Here is a 22,694-nt window from a genome sequence, read left to right as displayed (position 1 = left end):
TTACAATTTTTTTGTGTGTATGATAATGAATTTTCAGATAAGAGTTGTTAGGAAGTAAAGTCGAGATTGGAACAGCGATTTCTCTCTATAGTTTGTATATTTTTGCTATGAATTACAGTAGTTTTCAGTGGTTTTCTCCTTATCACCTTGCCAATTTTCACCTGTGAATTAAAATTTTTTTTTTGTCTGTTATATTTTTCTCTTAATTTCGTTTTATAATACTTTACTACTTCTATATCAAGCGACTACCCTGATCACTATAGTCAATACATTTCGTTTTTTTTTTGGAAGGACTAATGACGCCTGTGTCACTAAGTTTAGTACTTCACCATGGATGTCGACGTCCATGTTACACTCAAACATACACCACCTAACCCCCTCACACACGTATATATAAACCAGGGGAAGGCGTGGACAGCCTCCACTTAATTCATCTTGACTTCCCCCGATGCTAGTTTTGACTTAAAACCCACTTCGGATATGGATTTCTGTTTATCAACGTAAACAGTTTACTTTAAACAAAAAGAGCCAACGGTAAACTGATAAAGTACATATATATCCTAACTATTTATTTGGAATTTTATTTAAAAAGAAAAATTTTATATTTTATTTCTTTAATAATTTATCCAATTCAGTTTTTGATTTTCCCCCACTTTTCTTTTTTTTTTTTTATTCTGGCGGGTTAAAGAAGTTCCCTTTAACTCAACATGGCCTACAGCAGCCTGAGTCGAGCCCAGCTGAGTTTTGAATATCTACATACCAATTCGTAAGTATCCCATCCTAGTTCGGAACACAGTTAATACAATGTAGATAAATACTCACTATATGCCCTACTTAATATACATACACATCCAAGTCAGTAACAAGACGTTTTACACATTCATTAACAGACCTTTTGAATGTGTTATGCGTGGTAAAAGCATTTTCTATATTGTTATACGTCGTCAAGTAAAGGTTTTACTTAAGTCTCTCTTGTTCCTTCTCTCGTCAAAATTAAGCAAGGTACATGGCACCATTTGTTTTAGAATGGCTACGTATTTGCAATTTGTTACATATTGCAATCATTATTCAAGAACTATTTTCGTCTTTAGCTTGCATATCATTTGCTGAATTTCTTGTCAGTTTTTTTTTTTAGAAAGCAAAATAATTATATTGCTTTGTTCAGTTAATTTTATGGACAATACTTACGTATTAAAAAAGTAATAAAACGATTTGAATAATTTTATTGCAAGTTATTACGGTCGTTTTAAGACAGAAGCCAAAGTGTTTCGCCCAAGCTTCGTCTTCTTGCTGGCTGCGATGACGTCATCTGGCAGAACGAGAAACATGGCGATGCGCAATGAAAAATTGAAAACCGAATCAAGTAATTGTCAACCCACTGATATTCTTTAACCATATTTTAATAAGAAATTCTATTACAACATTTTACAAACGAATTTATCACTAACTCACTAAAGATCGATATGCTTATAACAAGTGTATTTAGGTCTTAAGTGATAATTTATTTGAATCGATTTTTTTCGTTTATCAGTTATTGACCTCAATAGTCTTGCTGCTTTATTTCTCTGACCTGTGCAACAACCAATTAAACTCGTAACTTAATATCTTTAGTTATATTTTCAGTGAATTATGATTGTTTCAAGGCTGTTAACCTTTCCATCCCTTTTCCGTTCTCTTTAGTAAATTCTAGACATAGCTCATTGTAATAATTTAATCTATTATCTTGGAACATGTTTTTGCCTTTTCTTGATCAGGTCAAAATGGCATCATTCGAGATAGATGAAAACTACAAAAACAAACTAGTTTTCTAATCCTCAGTGTTTCTTCTTAACCAGCAGAAACACTACTCTTATTGTCTTTCACAATAATCACAACGGAAAGTATATTAAGTTCGAAATAAGAAAACCAAAACTAAAAAAATAAAGTCTTGTATTAAAATTTACGGACAAAAAATTTTTTGACGGGCAGTGTAAAATTTAAAAATTAACTTGACGACGTTTTTATCTTCACGATAGAGAAAACAAAATCCATTAACATAATTGGAAAATCAGAAGAAATCTAGGTCATTGTACTGAACAATATTACGTGTGTACGTATCTATATTAACCTGGGTTCCATGCATGTGTTAATTTGTATTTTATGTGTCAAAAGTAATGTTTTGTTGTAAGAATGATATTTTGATTATTTGCCGAAATTATCAGTTGAAACTATTTCTATGAGCAATTGTGCAGTCAAGAATAGACCAACTAATTGTTTGCAAAGACATTGTCGTGACTAAATTCACTGAATAGATTTCATATTTTGACAACGGGTTTATAATTTAATTTCTTTATCGGTTTCTGTTCTCTGTTTGCATATCTGTATTCATGCATTTGAAATTAGGACATCATTGTGTTCCTACTGCGAGTTTTTTGTTTCTTGCATTGTCATCAAGGCGACTAGTTCCAACACCGAATGTATTTTGTATATTGTTCTCTTTCATACATTCATATGCTCAGCATATACACGTACATGCAAATGCACGCGCATATATACGAATCAGTTTTCGTAACTTAGAATTCACTCTGTAGCCTGTGTTTAACCAAGAAAAAAAATGCCGGATAAGCACACATACACGCATGCACACCATTTGGGCGATTGTTCAACCGAATCTGGTTGAGTTACGACTCGTACGATATTCTTTTGGTTTGCAGCTTAAATTTTACTCGTTTCTCTGCCACTACAAGTGACTCGGAGGTCTCCTAGCTCGCCCATCTATTTGTAGAATCGATCTCGATGGTTTTGCGCCTCAAAATGAGTTAAGGAATTTACAGCCACTTAAACGATGGCGATTAGAGATGTCAAAAGCTCTTTTTAGACATTGGCATGTAGGCAAACGCTCATTTTAGACAATGGCGTTTAGAAAGCACGGCAAACACCCAAATTAGGTAATGTTTCAGAAATTGGCCAAGCACCCATTTGAGACAATGGCTGGTACGTAGTTAGGAAATCACCCTTCTGAATGTTTTTCAAAGAGGGTAGTAACTCCTTCACATGTAGGGACGAGCTGGTGTGATGCCATTGTAGCAGGATATATAAGCATTTCAATGTTTACAAATGAATCTTGTGAATTTGACTGATAAACCTGGTTGGCTTCATTTATTTGGTCTCTTGTGAAATATGCCATGTTTCAAGTCCTTAGTTTAAAACAGTCGACAGTGAAAACAATCTATATTTGATGTGTTTCTTTACCTTGCAATACTGTCTTCAAAAAATATTGTATCGGTGAAGTGCCTGCATTACTGTACAACTTGTGCCCCACAAATTTATTTGTTATCAAATTCCTTTGCCCTTTAGACATTGAAATGTGAAGTTACTTGTTTCTTGATCATAATACCTCTTTAGATAGAAACCACAAAAGCACTCTTGACTGAAAACAAAAGTTGAACTTGAACTAACAACCTGATGGAAAATATAGTTAAATCTCTCTAAAGTTGTAACTTACTATCTCAAAAAGGAAATAGTACATTGAGCAATGAAATTCTAGATGCATAATGTCTAAAAAAACAAAACATGTAATGGCCATTGTAGAAATGTTTATAATCATAGTCTGCTGAGTTTGCAATTACCTGGGGCTAAACAACAAATAGGAAAACATCTAATTGACAAGTAACACTTTTGCCTATTGTCATCAACAAAGAACAGCCAGCTAAAGTTGACTCTTGTTTGGTTTTGTATTTAGTCAAGATTGCTTTTGTTAATATGGTGTGTTTTCTTGTTAAAAGTTACATTGTCAAGAAAGGAATCTTCATATTACAGTATTTAATAAAACCAGTGAGACCCATGTTGTACAGTTGTGCCTCAAAACCATTGCTGTCCAGAAAGAGAAAAATGGGTGCCAGTGTAGTATGTGGTCTACAGCAACTTAAATCTAGACAAGCTTGTGATCTACATTCAAAATTTTGTTTTAAATTGGCAATTATAATTAGAGGAATGAGTTAAACATTTAAAAAAATAAAAGAAGAAAAATTTTGCTGCATGGATCAATATCTCCATGTTCATTAAGGAGTTCATAGCGTCAGAGAAATTCTGTTTCAGCTTCTTCATCTCGAATAACCTGTGTGTAAAATTCTTTTGCTCTCATCACGACTTCTTTCAATGGGCTCAGGACTAAAAATGTTTAAATCATAAAGGTTTCTTTTGGTTATATACCAAACCAACCGGAGTAAATAGATGAATTGTAAATGTAGATTACAAACTATACCAGAAACATGTATGTAGATGACATACTACACCGGCACAGAAAAATGTATTCTAAATATTTCAAGTTGTGGAAACTGTGTAACTCTTTCTTGTATGTTGTGACATCTAACAATGGTGAATAAAACTGAACAAAACAAATGTTATATGTAATAGATATTTTTTCACTGCTTAGTTAAAAGGAATGGTCAGTGTCCATGACCTTTGTCTGTCCAGCAAAACAAATGAGCTTGATAACAGTTGATATTCAAGTTGAGCATCTATATGTCTGCTAGAAGGGAAATACAAATGGTTTACATTCTAGAGAGGATGGAATAAATATAATTTTTAGTATAGTAGTTAGGTGAAACTGTATGTGACTATTAGTAGTGGTGGAATAGATAGGAGACAGTAGGCCTCTATAGGCTAGAGGTTGAAGTGTTGGTGGCAAAGTGTTTGCCAATTTGTTGGATGCAACCATGAATGTTAATGTGTATAGCAACAGCAACACTCTCACAAGATTGTTTCCTTGACATGTCTCAGTACTCTGAAGACAAAAGTGTCCTGCTCTATTTGCTGAATGTTTTCAAGATATCTTTTCATGGAGCAGTGCGGGTTTGATTGAGTTTTTGTGGTTACATGTGGATAATGTAAGATTAAGAAGTGAAGAGGAGTGTTTGCACAGGAGTGAATGTTGTTAAAATTAACGTCAAGTAGATTGTGAATGTGCATGATGAAGGGGGGGGGGCAATAAAATTGAACTTTGGGGTATGCAAAAATTGACAGTATGAATCAAAGATAGAGAGAACCTCAACACCACATATAATCTAACAAACTTCTAATCCAAGAGATAGACAAAGTCCAGAAGGCAGACGCACTTTGTTTGAAAATTCTGATACCAGCCATGGTCAGATGCTTTTAAACCACATTATTTTTATTGAATTTTTTTCAAAGAAGTATCACTAGTGAGTAACTGGTGTCTCAGCAGGTGACCTGTATTCTCTGGAGTACATACAAATTGGAAAGCTTTAAAATTTTAGGATTCCTTGTGGTTATAAATTTTCAGTGATTTTTTTTTTTAAGAGAGCACAGATGGCTCAAAAGATAGGCTAGCTGAGATATTGGCAGTTCATATACTGTCCTTGGCACAGATAGGTAAGTGCAATTAACTATAAATAGATACCACAGAACCATCGTCTTTTATCACCCATGTTCCATACTATCATGGGTTGGAAGGTTTGACTGGATCTGACAGGTCTAAGGATTGCCTCATGCTCCAATATTCCTGTAAACTTACAAAATGTTTCATTAGCTTGTAGTACTCTATTCAGCTTCACTTGTGGGTATAGCAGCTAGAAGAGAATTGTATCCTACAATCAGGTGTTAATAGGACTGCATGTATCAATAGATGCATCTAGTTATGAAAAAAAATCCCAGTAACTGATAGTCATCTGATATATGTATGTGTGTGACATAGAATAAAGTATAGCTATCTACACAAGTTTACAAATTATGAACTGAAATTATAGTCATAAATTTACAAACTGTGTACCATATATATATATTTTGAGCTCTGTAAATCTAAAAACCAAACCCTATTTATCACTATGATCATGCATCAATCATCATAGTGAATATAGTTATTAATCCAAAATCCATGCATGAATTGCTACAATGAAGCTTCAAATTATAGAACTACAAACCATGCATCATTTATTACCATAAACCTACAAGTTGTGAGCAATTTATCATGCTGAGCCTATAAATTATGATATTATTTCACTATGACTCTACCAGCTATGAATAACTTATCTTTGACCTACAGACAATGCCCCAATCATTACCATGACCTACAAAGCACAAATCACCATGAGTTAATAATCCATGCACTAATCATTACAATGACCTACAAACCATGCACTAATCATCTCTAAGAATCTACAAACAGTGCTCTGATCATCCTTATAAACCAACAAACCATGCACCAGTCATCACCATAAATCTACAAGCCATGCACCAATCATTGCCATTAATCTAAAAGCCATGCATATCAACAAGCCAACAAAGCATGCTTCAATCACAATGAGCCAATCATTGCTATGAATATACAAACCATACACCAGTCATTAATATGAGCCAACAAAGCATGCACCAATCATCACTTTATCCAATAAATCACAGACTAATCATTACTATAACTCTACAAACCTTGCACCAATCAATTCCTTGAGCTAACAAACCATGTACCAATCATTGCCATAAATTTTTCAAAACATGTACCAGTCATCACCATGATTCTACAATTCACCATTCATAATCATGAACCAATCTAGAAGCATTTAGTTATCACCATGAGCCAATAAACCATACACTGATCATCATCATGAGCCAGTGATTCAAGAATTTACAAGCCATCACCATGAACTAATGATCCATATACCATGACTCTACAAACTTTGTATTATCATTACAAATCTATAACCCATGTTCCAATCTTCACTATCAGGTAACAGGATCATGCATCCATCATCATGGCTCTACAAAGCATGATCCACTATCATGAACCTTCAGACCTCAAACCTTTTGTTATCTTGAAACATTTATCACCATAAATCTTCACTATCAGCTAACAAATTGTACATCAGCCATCACCGTAGCTCTACAAAACATGAAACATTAATTACAAACCTTAAACTCCTTATCTTGAACTTACATTTACCACTATGAACCTGCTAGCCATACACCAGTCATCAATAGGATCCTCCAAACTAGCTTCAAAGTAATCCATTTCATGCCCTTTGTGCATTAGTTGCACATGAGCATGCACTCTCATGAATGATTTAGATAAAAATATCACTGGCTGGACAAAAATCAAGTATCATTGCCTTATCAGAATACAGCCACCCTGGTTTACTGATACTGATATGACCAATTGGCCGGATATTTGGTGTAGTAGTTTGTTACAAGAGATTTACTTGCAACAAATTAATGACTTCCAGATGATCTGACCAGATAGGATATTAGTTTTAATAAAGCTGTTGACATTGCCATGAGTAGGAACCATTGATGATGAAAGTGGATCGATCAGTGCAGAACATCTCTTATGTCGTAGACCACCATTTACAAGAGAAGAGGATGTCAACAGATTACTAGTCTTTAAATCTTTAATAGACATTAACTCTTTGTTGAATTAAGAAATGCCTCAATAGTCCGAAGGACTTTCATTGTAAAGTTAAACCAGTTCTTTCAAAGAAGTAAAAATAGGATCAATATGGAAGGGAAAAGAAGAAATTTCCAAGTATCTGATTTATGATGGGAGTGGAAAGTACTCTGTAGTGTAACCAGTAATGCAATTGGCTGGTAAACAATAGATGATTGGTTCAAGTCTTTTCTGTTGTTCTCTTCTGATTCAAATTTAGGTGTGTATTTTGTTATGTAGTCTGTATTGATTATATATGTTTGTATCTATTAAGAGTAGCTCTGTGCATTTATTAATCCAGTGAAAGTCCTGTTAGGTATGCTAACAATGGTAAATAAAAGGGTTGTTCCAAAGAAGTTATTGAAGAATGGGAGAAAATGAGTCAACAGTGAATTGCTTGGCATTCTTAATGTTTCAAAGTAAAATTAGTCTGAAATAAATTTAAACATATAGGTGCAGGAGTGGCTGTGTGGTAAGTAGCTTGCTTATCAACCACATGGTCCTAGGTTCAGTCCCACTGTGGCACCTTGGGCAAGTGTCTTGGACCGACCAAAGCCATGTGAGTGGATTTGGTAGGTGGAAACTGAAAGAAGACTGTCGTATATATCTGTGTGTCTGTGTTTGTCCCTCCATCCCTCACCATCACTTGAAAACCAATGTTGGTGTGTTTACGTTTCCCGTAACTTTGGCAAAAGAGACCGATAGAAAAAGTATAGAATTATGTAGGAGTGAAATATTCTCAATCAGGAATTGAAACAAGGTTGCAGAGTTTATTTATTTGTAGAGCCTACTCTAAGTCACTAGCCAGTCCTGTGAATGTTAACATTTATATTTAGTTATAGTGGACATATAAAACGTTTTGTCCTATCTGCATTAGGCTTTTAGCTTTGTTTTTCATCAATAATCTAAATAATCATTTTTGTTAGAGATTATAATTGATATCAAGCAAAGGCTTAACTCTATTTCATATGATCTATGCTGCTGTTCAGAAAACATTTCAGTACTACTATCAATGACAATTTCAGATTCTGATGTGATCCAGTGTGTTTGTAGACTTATTTTTACAACGGAATCAATGTTTGTGTCTGAGCTGTTCAATGGAAATCCATCAAGTTTTGTAAAACTTCTATCATCTGTTTGACTCTCGCCTACACTGCTGTCATGGATAGTTGATTTACACAAATTGTTAAGCTGGTTTGACTGTTGATCAGACTGGTTTAATTTCAGTGCTAATTTTTTTATTACCAGCAGTTAGATAAATATATATATATATTAATTAGATTTGATGACATTATTTCTTATTTACTGTTTCTTCATGCTTGGGAGAGAATGTACTAGCATATCTATATATTTAGATAATGTTGCATTCATGTTTTATGATGGAGACTTTTTATACTGCTTACTATTCAGTTCTAAAATTGAAATGGAACAACTTGTTGGCCACAGAGACTGAGTCAAATGTAGTTTGCTAAGATCACCACACAATAGTTAACGCAAGCTATAAACTTAGAACTAGCTAAATAGTCAATTTGGTCCAGTACTTTAATCTTAGTCATTGGGCTGTTTATTAATAATTTGTTTTCTTGAGAATGTTAGATGTGCTAGTGATTTAAACTGACAAAAATGTGAAGAGTTTGTTTATCTAGTAACATGCTGTGAGCTACCATGTACTTATCACAAAGTTATACATAAATATGAAATCCTTATTTGGTATGAAATACAATAGATAATATTTAACATAGCTGTAATCTTCACTGAAATATTGATGCATCTGTTCTGCTGGACTAGTATTATAGATAAATGCATTTAAATTTTTTGTGTATGGGCTCAGTATTAGTTTTGAGATTTGACATATACAAGCTAATCAGAAAAAGTAAAAATGAAACTAATTGAAGTTTAGTTAACACATAATTTCAGAGTTTTATCAAACCCTAGTAAATAAGACAGCAGATAACTGCTCCATTTCCTTTGAATAATCTTTGAGCTTGTTTATTAAGTTATCTGAATATCTGATTAGTAAAGATGTCAATTCTAAATCTACATTATTTTTTAATATTTTACACGGAGAAAGAGTTGATGGGTGATGTTTTTGATGACTGCAATGGGTTATAGTGGGGAATGGAATAACCAAACATATTAAGAATATACGAATTCATAGCAAAAACATTAAACACGGTCTATTAGGGAGAGAGAGAGAGAACACTACAAACCTATTTAACATGTGCTAAATACTCTTGATGTATGGAGTAGCTATTATAATTTCAGGAAGATTAAATGAATGCGCTTGGTGATACATTGGATATGCCCTGGATGTTGTTCTTTTGTGTCTAGTTTTGCTTCTTTACTTAATCAGTATGGAAAGAAGATTGCAAATTAACATTTTTTTTCAAATGAAATTGGATATATAGAACACTATGCAGCAATCAACAAAGTCTTCTGTAATAAATTTTAGAGACAAAATTGATGCTGGAAGCTGAGTTTTTGATAATTTTGACAATGTAAACTTGTAATTGTGTCAAGTGTATTAACTGGATAAGAGCTCAGGAAAAGGATAGGACATAAAATGTACAAGTGTCCATAATGTTTAAGATATAGTTTATTATGCCAAATACAATGAAATTTGAAATTGATGAAACTGTTGAAAATGCACAACAAATTGGTAGGTTGAGTTTGATTGACCAGAAGGGCAAGCAGAAAATATTTTACATAGAGTTTGCAGTGGCACTTGAGAATTTAACAAAACAGAACTTTATGCTATTCAACATCAATTATTAAAGAAAGATTGGAAGAATTACAGAATTTGACAACTTGTTTCTTTGAAAAGTGAAATATCAAATGTAGACTTATTGGTGTAGTATTTTAAGACACTGGACTGTGAACCTTATCAGCAAGTAGTACTTTTGGATGAAAAAAATGAGCCCTGCTTCCATATGCCAGATTTGATGAAACATGAAAATCTCTTATTTAAATTAATTGTAAACTACAAAGTTGTAACATGATGGTGCTGACATTAATGTGTTGGTTGAAAGTATTATTATCTGATTGGGTGACTTGTGCAGACCAATGCAATTCTTCCATGCCAAATGTCCTGATCTTCTATAGCAGTCTTCATATCCTCAACCAGTGTATGCTGCAAATTGGTCAATATATGCTCTTCTTGGTCTGCTGATACCTGTATGTCTATGTTTTTGGGTTTCCAGTGAAGGAAATTTCTGGGTATTGCATCCTTGCTTCTCCAGCAGTGTCCTGCATAATGTCTTCTATTCTCTGATTACCGAGGTGATGATAAGAAGACTGTCATACAGTTGCTGCTTTGTAGCTACCAAGAAAGATTGAGAACTGCACAAAGCACTCTTGTGTATGTACCATTAAGCTTCTTTTCCAGTCTCATGTCAGTATCCATGCTGAAGAGCCATACAGAAGTACTGATTCTATGACTGCTTTGAAAAAAACCCTCTTCATGTCATGAAGAGAAGACTTCCAGAGAATTCTGTGTCTGTCTTGGGTATTCCATGGTTTTGCAATCTTTGCTTGGACATCCTTTTCTGTTGAAGCTATGTAACTTCTCAGGTAGGTAAAGTCATCAATCATCGGATTAGAGCCATTCAGAGTTCAGATATCACCTGTTATGTTATAGCCCATGTATTCAGTCTTGCCGGCATTGACATATAATCCTATTTGTGCAGATGTAATCTTGAGTGCATGTAACATTTTCTCTTCTAATTTTATATTATCTTCCAAGAAGAGCATCGTCATCTGCATGGTTGGCATTTTATAATTTTACTGCAGGATGTCTTCTACTTGGTCAGTAATTTCTAAAGTATTTGGAAATAACTTCATCTTCCTAGATATTTAACAGCACTTTCCACTTAACTGGGCAGGTCATTGGAAACTTATTAATTAGATTCTGACATTGAAACAGGCTTGTGCAATATCATCTTGTGCTTGAGATTAAATTCACTAAATTGTGCAGGTTTATATTCTGGAAATTTCTATTGAAGCATGTTTTGATATAGCTCAGAACTATAAAACTGAGACTACAATCCTTTTATAATTGGACCATATAGTTTGTGTAAAACTAGATTGTAGTAGCTTAAATCAACTATAATCAAGATCCTTGGCCCTGTTTAGCATAAGAATTGAATAAAACTGTTCTCTTTTGGTATGTACAACAAATTTAAATTTGTATCCTGTTCTAGGCTATGTAATCTGATTCTGAAATCAGTAATTGATCTTTGAATCAAACCATGACTATGAGATCATCTCTCTATATATAAAAGGCAAAATGTCTGCATGTGTGTCCTTTATACAAATCCACAATTTTCCAGTTAAAGAGCTCGCACTTTCTATGGTCATTCAAAACCGTCCAAGGGTGGTCGTGCACATCTTTACATTTCCCCAGTCACCCCGCAAAGCCATTAAAAAATCAATAGAAGTGACTTTTTTGTGAATTTTCTATCCAAAACCCAATCAAAATGCCCAAAGCTTGATATGTCAATTGAATGCCAGCTAGCTGTGTGTGATTGGTCGGAGATTTGGACAGTACTCGTCTGTATGTGCGCATGCATGCAGCTGTATATGCATGCACTAGCATTATGACCCGGCATTGCCGGGTCATAGTGCTAGTTTAGTTATATTTAAATTTGTTTTTCACTCATTTAACGTTTCAATTCTGATTACATTTAGTTATTGAGATTGGTTTCAAATTTTGGCACAAGGCCAGCAATTTCAGGGGTTGGGGTTGAGGGTAAGTTGATTAAATCGATCTCAGTATTCAACTGGTACTTATTTTATTGTCCTTGAAAGGATGAAAAGCAAAGTCATCCTAGGCAGAATTTGAACTCAAGGTAAGGATGGACAAAACACTGATAAGCATTTTGCTCAGCTTGCTACTGATTCTGCCAATTTGCCATCTTTATTTAGTTATTGATATTAAAATGAAAAACGACTTAATCCTTTTATTACCATATTTTTGTTGAGAAATATACAGCCTTCATTTATGTTAATTTTCAAAGTAATGAAGAATTTAGTAAAATAACCTTGTTATAAAGCTGATATTTGGGAAATAAATGAACACAAAATTTCAATGGACAGGTTTAATATCAGGTTGGAATCAAAAGGGTTAAGTTATATATAATCTATTCATCTGTTCTCAAGTAAAACTATTATCTTTCAGATTGATAGATTTATGAGAGAGGGCTTATCTATAATCTAATATAGTATATTATAGTAGTTTGCCCTAGAAAATGTGGTTTTAAGATTAGAGTGATTAGTATAAATTATGCTTGTTAGAAGCTTGGTGTCACATGGCTGATATCAAAATGAAATTTCAGCTCTCATCTGAGTTAAAATATATTTTACGTAGTTAGAATTGATCATTATCATGTAACCCATCTTATGACTGCTTTATTACCAAATTATAATAAGAGATACCCTCAAGCCCATACACTCTGACACCAACCTTTAAATAGGTTTTTCAGATGTCATAAATATGCATGATTTCTCATCTTATCTCATCTCAAATGACCTCAATATCTCTCCTATTTGGATTCGACAATAAATATGTTATTGATGTACTTTATTATTCCCAATCAATTATGGCTGATCATTAGGGAAACTAATTTGGTGTGTTTATCTCCCTAGAAGTGCAATTGATTTTGGAACTTATTTGAAGGAAATGTCTAACGTTTTTAAAATATCAGACAATTTCTGTGTTAACTGTGACTTTGTTGAATTATAGTACCTTATTAGATTTAGTAAAGGCATATATTGTAACCCTGCCTTTCCCTAACTTCTGATTCAGACTCTACTTTTTATAAGAATATAAACCTTAAAACTAATTGGATCAAGTAGTATAAAGTTACTAATGAGTTCTGTTCAGGTTTATTGGAGGGGTTATGAGATTGTTTTTGTTGAGGCCTTGGTCCAGCCCTGATTGGATAGACTTATTATCAAAGGACTTAGATTCTCAACTATCTCTTGTATGTTTATGTAGGACTACATTGTCCAGTGTCAACAGTAGGATGTAATTTGAGGGAAATTTCTAACATGCTGAGTGGCTTCTTAGAGGACTTCTCATTGATTAATAATGAGATGCTGTTAAGTGGGCGTCATGTTATTTATATTCATGAAAATTACATTCTATTTGTATGTTTGTAATTATCAAGTAAATGGTTGTGAACAGAATAATGCAGCCAGTATTTTCCTTTTATGTATAATTATACATGTCATAAAGTTGATAAAAATAATGTAGGGAGCTGATCCTGGATATTTGCATATGAGTATTTTCATATCACTATAGCGAAATGGTATGCTTTTGGAGAGTCATATCTTCATTTCATTTTATCAGCATTTTCTCATCATTATCAATAATCTAGAGAGAAATGAGTTCCAAGTGGTTAATTTGCTCTCAAAAAAAGTTGGATATACACTTTTCTTTCTGTTAAACATTTAAGTAGATGTAGGTGTTTTGTTGCTTGCAGTTTCATGTGATCAGAATATGAATTATGTCAAAAACAATTTTTGTGACATTTCAGTGCTCTAAATGAATCCAGCATTGTTGATGTCAACTCCAAGTCAACTGCTTATGATTGTAAATGTTCCAACTGTGACCATCTTGTCTTTCTTAGGCATCATGTAACTAGGACTACAACTATCCAATATGACCTTTGTTCAATATGGTATTTTGAGATTTAAGTGATATTTAGCCTCTATTTTTAGTCAAGTGATTTAGTATAGGCTTTGTTATTGCTTCAGCTCCAGTATTGTTATTTTCACATATGCCTCCTCATAGGTTTCTAACTCAAGGTACAATCAAACTTTCAAAACCTATATACTGACAATATTGTTTTGCTTCTATCATTTGAGAGTAATTTGTCCATCTGATTCTGTTCAGAAATAGATATTGCTGAACAGTAACATGTTCCCAGATAGTCAAGTATTTAGGATGAATACTTTTCCTGAAGCATATAAAACAGTTGCTATTTTAGCCCTAGGCAAGATTCATCTTGCTCATAACTGATACTGATTTTGGGCTTTTGTAAACTGTTTCATCATATTGATTGAGTTCCTTTGTAATCTTTAAAGCAGGCTGTTGAACATTGATTTTTGCAGTATTAGTAGTAATTAGGCTGATTACAGAAAGCGTGGTTTTGTCAGAGGCAGATTACAATAGTCTCAGTAATATAACCAGATACTGCAGTATCTAGTATCATTATACTAGTCAGTAACAGGTGATACATTAGTACAAATATTATGTTACTAACCCTTGGGTTAAATTTATAGATTAGTAATTCTATTGTTAACAATCTAATTTAGGGATTAGAAAACTAGACTGGTTTTATTTCATCTGGCTTGCTAACTTCATTGAATGGTGATGTTGTATTTAAAGGCTCTTTATTTTCTTTAGCTATCTTTTGGTAGTAAATAATAAAGTTTCAAGATTGAAAAATAGAGTAAAAGTTCAGGATCTTTACCTTTTAACTGACAGATTTAAAAAATAATTTTCTGTAACTAAATACTTTCAAAATTCGGATACTGGTAGAATGTGTCATATAAAACATCTTTTTACTCTTAGCATTTTTGAGGAAAACCTTATATTTAGGAAGTTATTTCACGTTAAAGTTGTAGTATTTTGGTAATTTCAACCAATCAATGACGTGTATTCAGCTGAATAAAATTACTGCCATTGTTTGTCAACAAGAACTTCCAGCAGGGTATATTTCGTTTGTCACTGTTATTTATGACAACCCTAACCCTGAAACCTTAAAGCTAAAACCAGTACAAACGCATGAACGATGTCATAAATAACAGGTACAAACGAAATATACACCGCCAATAGTTGTTGTTGACAAACAACGGCAGTAATTTTATCCAGCTGAATACACGTCATTGATTGGTTGAAATTACCGAAATACGACAACTTTAATGAGAAATAACATCCTAAATATAAGGTTTTCTCAAAAACGCTAAGAGTAAAAGATGTTTTTTATGACACATTCTACCAGTGTCCGAAGTTTGAAAGTGTTTAGTTACAAAAATTATTTTTTAAATCTGCCGGTCAAAAGGTAAAGATCCAAAGTTTAAGTTTTGCAGTAACTTCAAATGGATCAATGTTTTATAGTAATAATAATAAAGAAAAGAAAAAAATTCTTCGCCTACTGTTAGTCTCACAGAGTCTAACCACATGAGGTGCTGCTAGTCTTTGTTGATGTTCATTAAGGAAGTTGAAAACATTTACTGTTTAAAACGGGCATAGGCAACCTTTTTCAAGAAATGGGCCCAAATAAAACATGATTCATCATTAAGTGGGCCATGCTCCTAAGACAAAATTCTAGGTAATTTTTCATTTGGCAAGCCATTCAGAGTCCTGTTACAGATTTATTTTTTTCATACTCACAAAGACTTCTACTTTTAACCAAGTGAAGGAGTTTTTTTTTTTTTTGTATAACTGAAAATATTCAGTCGAGGCCATTGCAAAAATCAAACTTTTATTGCTTTTCAACACAGTTGTCCACTACTAAAAGATAGCTAAAGGAAACAAAGAAGTTTTGTATGCAACTTTATATGTTCAATGAAGTTGGCAGACCAGATGGATTGAGACTGCAGGCTGTAGTTTTCTAATCCTAAGCCAGATTGATGATAATAAAATCATCTCAACTATTATATCACATTGTTTGTATTAATGTATCACATGTGACTTGCTGGTATAATGGTATATATCTGTGTTGTCCATTAATATTATGGAGATTGTGGTAATCCACCTCTAGCAAAACCATTTTTTTCCTTTTGTAATCAGCTGAATTGCCACTAACGGTGCAGCAAATATAGCTAGTTTGAGAGTAGCTTATTTGTTAGTTAAAAAAGGAAATTATTTACTGATGATGAATTAACTAAATTTTCTATGTTAGCAACAGCTGAAGAATTATGTCTAGAAAAATAAATTTATTCAAAATATTAGTCATTCTGCAACAATTCAGTAAATAGGATAGTTGAGGACAGGAGGCAACATCCTGAGCCAATTAACAATAAAGTTTAAGACTTTCAGTGGTTTTTCTTTGGTTCTCAATGAATCAACAAGTGACCAACAATCAAGTGTGTTGCTATAGTTCATTTAGAGAATTAATGCTAATGTTGAAGTGAAGGAAGAATTAATTAGCTTCTGTGAGCACCTTGCATAGATTAATTACTCAGAAATTTTCAAAGAGGTGGAGAAACTTTATCTAACTACAATATATACTTTGGAAATGTTTAAAGTGTATTACAATGGCTGAAAAATATGTATGGTGTGAAGAAATCTGTAAGCTTGTGATGGAATGAGAGGTGCAAAACCTGTAGTGTTTCAATATTTTGTTCATCAGTAGATATTTAGGTCTGTGATACTGATAGAACCAATTGTATCAACTAATTTTTATTGATTAATAATGCATGGAAGTTTCATCATCACCATCATTTAATGTCTGTTTGTCATGCTGACATGGGTTTATATGTTTTGGCAGAGCTGTGTTTAACTCCCAGCTTTGCTATGGTTTCTATAGTTGGATGCCCTTCTTAATGTGAACCACTTTACAGTGTGTACTGGGTGCTTCTTTTTTGTGCCACCAGCATTAGTAGGTTTGCCAAGTAACTTGCAAGATGAGGAAAGAACAGGAAAAAAGGAAAAATCTTCCTTGACTAAGTAGGGAGGAGTATCTAGGAGAGCAAGTGGTGAGTTTATGCCAGGTGTTGAGAGGCTGTTGTATGGTAGAAAGACAATATCTTGCTATAGGGGAAGTCCATGGCTAACCAACATTATATAAGGATGGGCAGGGATTATTGGAAAGAAGGTAGAGATGGTGGTGACGAGATGCTAGAACATCTCAAGATCAAAAAGGTGAGTATGAAAGGATACAAGTTGTAGGGTAGGGGAAGAGGGGAGAGTAATAGATGGTTAGAGGTGAATGTAGTGATGAACAAGGGTGGCGGTGAAGTTGATGGGAAATACCAGTATTGAGAGGGGGTAAGGTGAGAGAAGTGGCTCATGAAGGAGAATAGATTAGAAAGTAAGGGAATGATGTGCAAGCAGTGGGGTGGGAGATGTAGAGGTATATAAGGAGTAGGTCTACAGTTGGTGGGACATGATGGCAGATACAAGAGTTTGTTGAGAATGATAGCAGACACTCCTATGATAAAAACTTTAATTAAAGAAAGGTGTTTCAGTAGCTCTGTATGAACATGGTTTCATTTTTTTTTTGATTTAGATTGCTCTATAGAACATAAAACTATTTCCATTCTGGCCTGTTTCCAATAAACATCTGCTGTAGTTTGATCAAGTTGATTGTTTACTGCAGGGGAGCTATTCTTGATTACCCTTATAGCTAGTTACATCAGAAAAAAGAATTATTGTATGGGTGATATTGTCAGCAATATAAAATTTTACAATGTGCAGTATGACTAACACTTTAGCATTCAGATTACTCTGTCAAATGTAATGTTTATTTAAATTTTTAAAAACTAATCCTGTATTATCTTGTAGCTTTCAGATTTTGAAGATGTAATTGTTTATTTTTAGAATGACATTGCAGGGTAGGTGTGAGAGGCTAGATCTGCCAAGTGTGAACATAAAACAGAATATTAGGGTGGGATATGGCTGGTTTAAATGCTAATGGGTTAAACTGGTTGGTAATTATGTTGCGTGGCTTACAGCTCTTGACATGTTGCCATCTAGGGTTTATGGAACTAGTTGTGTAGGTTTCCTAAAAGTTTTGCAGTAGGGCTCAATATATTTTATAAAATTAGTATATTATAAATATAAGGATAGTAGATTAGGAGAATTGTTTGAGCATCAGCTAAAGGCTTTGTGAAGTTGTTCCAGCTCTTTATGTTCTGAATTGAAATCTTGAGTCAGTTTTGCTTTTCAGCCTTTTGTGGGTCAAAGAAATTAAGTACTAGCCAAGTATATGGGTTGATAAAATTAACTGTTTCCTTCTTTCAAATTTAGCTTTTGCCTGTATAAGAAATCTATATATTATAAATGCCAAATATGCTTTCATAGACTGAAAAAACAAAGTTATGAATGTAAGTGGTTTGTTACAGAAGAGATGATTTTGTGATTAGTTTATTTTGGCCACTAACATTGTCTCTAATGGATATTTAAAATTTTCCTACTTGAAGTACTTATGATTTCTTCTTTAAGTCTAATCAATCTTTGCCCTTGGTTTTCCTGTTTCTCATAAAACTGACACTTGGCTTATCTTTTCCCTACATCAACAGTAACAGTACTCCTAATAACATTCTCTGTGACAGCTGCAGAAATTTAATAGGAGTTATAGTTTAGAATGCATATTAATGTTATGAATAAAGTGAGAACTTTTGTGGAGATTTTTTTTCTTAATTAAATGCTTAAAATGATCATTTCATGAAACTTTCTGGAAGTAGCAATGAAATGGATCAACTTATTTCTAGAATTGATTATTCCATCTAGGTAGTTGACTATTGGTCATATCAGCTTTCAACATCTAAACAGAAACTACTTTATTTGGAGTAGTTGGCAAGCTGCATGTTTTTTCCATCATGGTAAAATTTGTATTGCTAAGTTTATTATTTACTGTAAACATCAACATCTGGAACTAATTTAGTACAGCTGTTGGCTGTAGATTTGTGTACTTGTATCAAATAGCTGTCATAAAAAGCATTTATTTGCTATTGATTGTTTTCAGATATGTCTTTGTTATTCATTCAGATCTCTTGACAGTCATCTCTCTTAATTATTCGCTTTTATTAACTCAATAAAATTGATGATTTTGAAACCAATAAAATTATCAGCTAAATAAATATTTTCTAATTTTAATTTAATCATTAAAATAATAATTATTGCAGACAAGTTTAAGGTTTTAGTAACCTTGTCAATGTGACTCAAAATTTAATCATTTTGATATTGGCCTGGTGTAAAGAAGTGGATAAATTAGTAGTGCATTTTGAGCCTTGATAAACATACTTTGCTGATATCCTGGTGTGGAAACTGAATTTTAAATGTTGAATAGATCACAAATTTCCTGTATGAAGGTAGCAAATGAATCAATTGGGGTAGCCTGTATCCTTGGTATGCCATAATTTATGTATCCTCTATAATTCATTAGGAATTGTGTGAGATGTGAGGCAGCCAAGGCATATTGATCTGATTTACTGTCAAGCTGTTACAGATATGACAAAATTGTGAAGTCAGTACATAGATGTCCTCAATTTTGTTCTTCAGCATTAAAACAATTGTTGTAGGGATTTTGGTTTGTGTGTTATGATTTTATGATTTAGGTATTAGATGAAAATAGTGTTTCAAAGCTGGTGCAGTTAAGCATTAAGTTTGAAAGATTAGCTATTGATAGATGTATATGGGAGGAAGGGACCTTGAAAATACTGCAAAGAAAGGATTTCACTAATTTTTAATTTTTGAAGTATCAGAATTATTTTAAGTTTTACTTGTTATATATGTTTCCCAGAAACTGTATTATTGCAATATCAGCTTGAAAATCAAAGGTTTAAAAAGTATGAAACTTGATCCTGAATACATTTGTTAGTTTTATATTAATCTTACTTCTGGTAGCTGTTACTTAATTTCCATATGTTTTATGTCTCTCTGATTTAAAAAAAAAAGAAAATTAAAATAAGATTTTTTGGTATTTATATTTTTCAAGGTTTTTATCCCCATAGTTGTTGAAGGTGTACAAATCGTTATGAGTTCTTGTCTCATAAGATGTTGGAGATATTTAAATTTTAATTTTAATTTTGGCTTTCCATATCTGGTGAAAATCTACTTAAGCTTACAAGGTGAGGATCATAGCAAAGTTTTTCATCATCGTTTAACGTCCGTTCTCCATGCTATTTATAAATAAATACTTTGCTATGATCCTCACCTTGCTAAAGGCCTCAAACCCTTTATTGCTATCTCTCTCTCTCTCTCTTTCTCTCATGTGAGGTGATGCTGGCCATTGCTTGATCACTTCTGGTTGTAAACTATTTATAAAGAACCTTCTGTTCTTCTGAAGTCTCAGATTCCTGCTCTGCTGTTTGTTGATTCCATCATAACCACATGAAATGCCCAGCTAAGTTTAAGAAATTTCTCTAGCTTTTAATCACTCATCATTCTCTTATCTAACAGGCTTACATGTGATGCTAATGTGTATTTTGACCACTTCCATACTTTGATGTGATCCTCGCTAAAGGCTGCAAGTCCCTTACCACTATCTCTCTATTTCTCCCTATCTCTTCCATCTCTCTTTCTCTCTTGTGTGTGTCCATTGCTTGTTCAGGATGCGCCTACCCATTCCCACCACCAATACAGGAAATCTCTTTTACCAGAAATGCCAACAGGGCTCTGACTCACTTCTGTACCAGAACCCCTGCCCCACTTTTTTCTGTCTATACATAATGGACTAACCAATAGCAGCTCATTTACTCAACATAAATAACTGACCTATTATATTTGCAGAAGTAACCCTTATATTTACAATGCTTACATTGCACTCACCCTGCCCCAATAGGAGAAACAGTTTTAATATGTTTGAATGATGGTAGGCTTAAGTGTAAGAGAACAACTGATGTGGCACGTGTTATCAAACGAACACGGAAACCTCTTTTTCACGTGCTAAATAACATTACTTCTCCCTATGTTCTCTCTGACATCCCTTTCCCAGTTTTCAGAGTTGGCACTATCAATGTAGGCACATTGAAAGGTAGGTCTAGCAAGATTGTTGAGATGCTCGAATGGAGGCATGTTGATGTATGTTGTGTCCAAGACATAAGGTGGAGAGGAGCTTCAGCCAAGTTCCCTACAGGCAAGACACATGGGTATAAAATCTTCTGGGAAGGTAACAGTGACGGGGGGGGGGGGTAGGTGGCATGGGTATACTTCTTGCATAGAAGTAGGTAGATAAAGTTATAGAGGTAGCCAGAATGTTGCTCAAGTTTAGGCTAGTTTTACAGAACAGTATAGCGACAATTATCTCTGCCTATACCCCTCAAGTGGGCCTACCAAATGAAAAGAAGGACCACTTTTATGACATTCTTTTGCAGGCTACCTCAAAGACAATTGACAATGATCTCTTCATGGCTGGGGATTTCAGTGGGCATATCAGATGGCAGACTGGTATCTTCCATGGTGTGCATGGGGGCTATGGATTTGGCTCCCGAAATGAATGGGGAACAAGACTGATGGAGTTCTGTGATGCAAATAACCTTTTGATCTGCAACACAAACTTCAGGAAGCCAGCCACCTGATAACCTACCAATCAAGTGTCTGTGCTCGCCAGATCGATTACATTCTCACCAAATAGCATGATGCATGGTTGCTTCTAAATACAAAGACCCTCCCTGGTGAACAATGTACCCCCAGCATAGACTAGTTATTAGTAATGTTAGACTCCAGGCCAGAAGGATGCCAAGATGTAAACCAATCTGGAAAAGAAGGATTTGGAAGCTTAAGGGCCCTTCATATGGTCAGAGGTCTAGGGACATCCTAATTGAGAAATTCGATGAAAGGGAGGAGGGGCTACAGACTTGTGACATAGAAGGCAACTGGAAATTATTGAGGGACAGCTTGCTGAGTTTGACAGACCAGATCTGTGGCTGGTGCAAAGTCCCATCCAGATGTAGGGTTATGTGGTGGTGGAATGATGCAGTGGACAGGGCCATTGGAGTTAAGAAACAGGCCTGGAAGACCTGGAAAAATGGTGGTAGCAGCGTACTGTATCAGATTGCCAGAAGGGATGCTAGGAGACAAGTATATCTAGCCAAGGGAGAAGCAGAAAAGAAGTTTGCCTATGTTCAGTGACATGAAGACCAAAGAACTGAAGTGTTTCAGATTGCAGGACAGTGTGTGAGAGAAAATTGTGATGTCATAGGAGAGAAATGTGTCCGTATGGATGATGGTGCACTTGTATGTAATGATTCTTCAAAGAAAGAGGCTTGGAAATGCCATTATGACCCAATTGAGGATATGAAGATGGGAAAAGCCCCAGGCCCATCAGGAATCTCCACTGAAATGCTTAAAATATTTATTCACATTTTGAATTAATCATGCTTTATCTCATAATTTTGAGATACTGATAATGTTTGTTTATTTTTAGAAGGACATTGTAGGGTAGGTGTGAGAGGCTGGATATGGCCAGTTTGAACATAAAACACAGATAGAATATTTGGACCATATACGGCCAGTTTAATGCTAAAGGGTTGATTTCATCAGATACCATAAGATACCATTTCATGTCTTTTACTAAAATTGGATAACTCGCAGTTTTTTTTGATA

At 34.1% G+C, this 22,694-nt stretch overlaps 2 protein-coding genes across 12 annotated transcripts in view; one reads left to right on the top strand and one right to left on the bottom strand.

Annotated features, from left to right (window-relative positions):
• Positions 1 to 353, bottom strand: part of LOC115216571 (protein CUSTOS) — a 51,517-nt gene extending 51,164 nt beyond the window's left edge. For 2 of the 4 annotated variants that reach the window (XM_029786040.2, XM_036502816.1), the window contains exon 1: positions 5 to 351. The gene's annotated coding sequence lies outside the window, so the exon portion shown is untranslated. Of the gene's footprint in view, positions 1 to 4 lie in introns of all 4 variants that reach the window. The other 2 variants (XM_036502827.1, XM_036502805.1) reach the window with 2 other exon arrangements.
• The window catches only part of LOC115216530 (ATPase MORC2), a 161,388-nt gene that overhangs the window by 3,401 nt on the left and 135,293 nt on the right, over positions 1 to 22,694 (top strand). For 2 of the 8 annotated variants that reach the window (XM_036502766.1, XM_029786008.2), the window contains exon 2: positions 689 to 766. In XM_036502766.1, coding sequence (XP_036358659.1) covers positions 708 to 766 — 59 coding nt within the window. In that variant the 5' untranslated portion in view covers positions 689 to 707. Of the gene's footprint in view, positions 1 to 16; positions 548 to 684; positions 767 to 22,694 lie in introns of those variants that run through there. The other 6 variants (XM_029785985.2, XM_029786030.2, XM_029785992.2 and 3 more) reach the window with 6 other exon arrangements.

The sequence above is a fragment of the Octopus sinensis genome, linkage group LG1 (assembly GCF_006345805.1).
Source record: "Octopus sinensis linkage group LG1, ASM634580v1, whole genome shotgun sequence".
Lineage (NCBI taxonomy): Eukaryota > Metazoa > Mollusca > Cephalopoda > Octopoda > Octopodidae > Octopus > Octopus sinensis.
The sequence above is the reverse complement of the archived record's forward strand: the minus strand, read 5'-3'. Positions and strand labels throughout refer to the sequence as shown.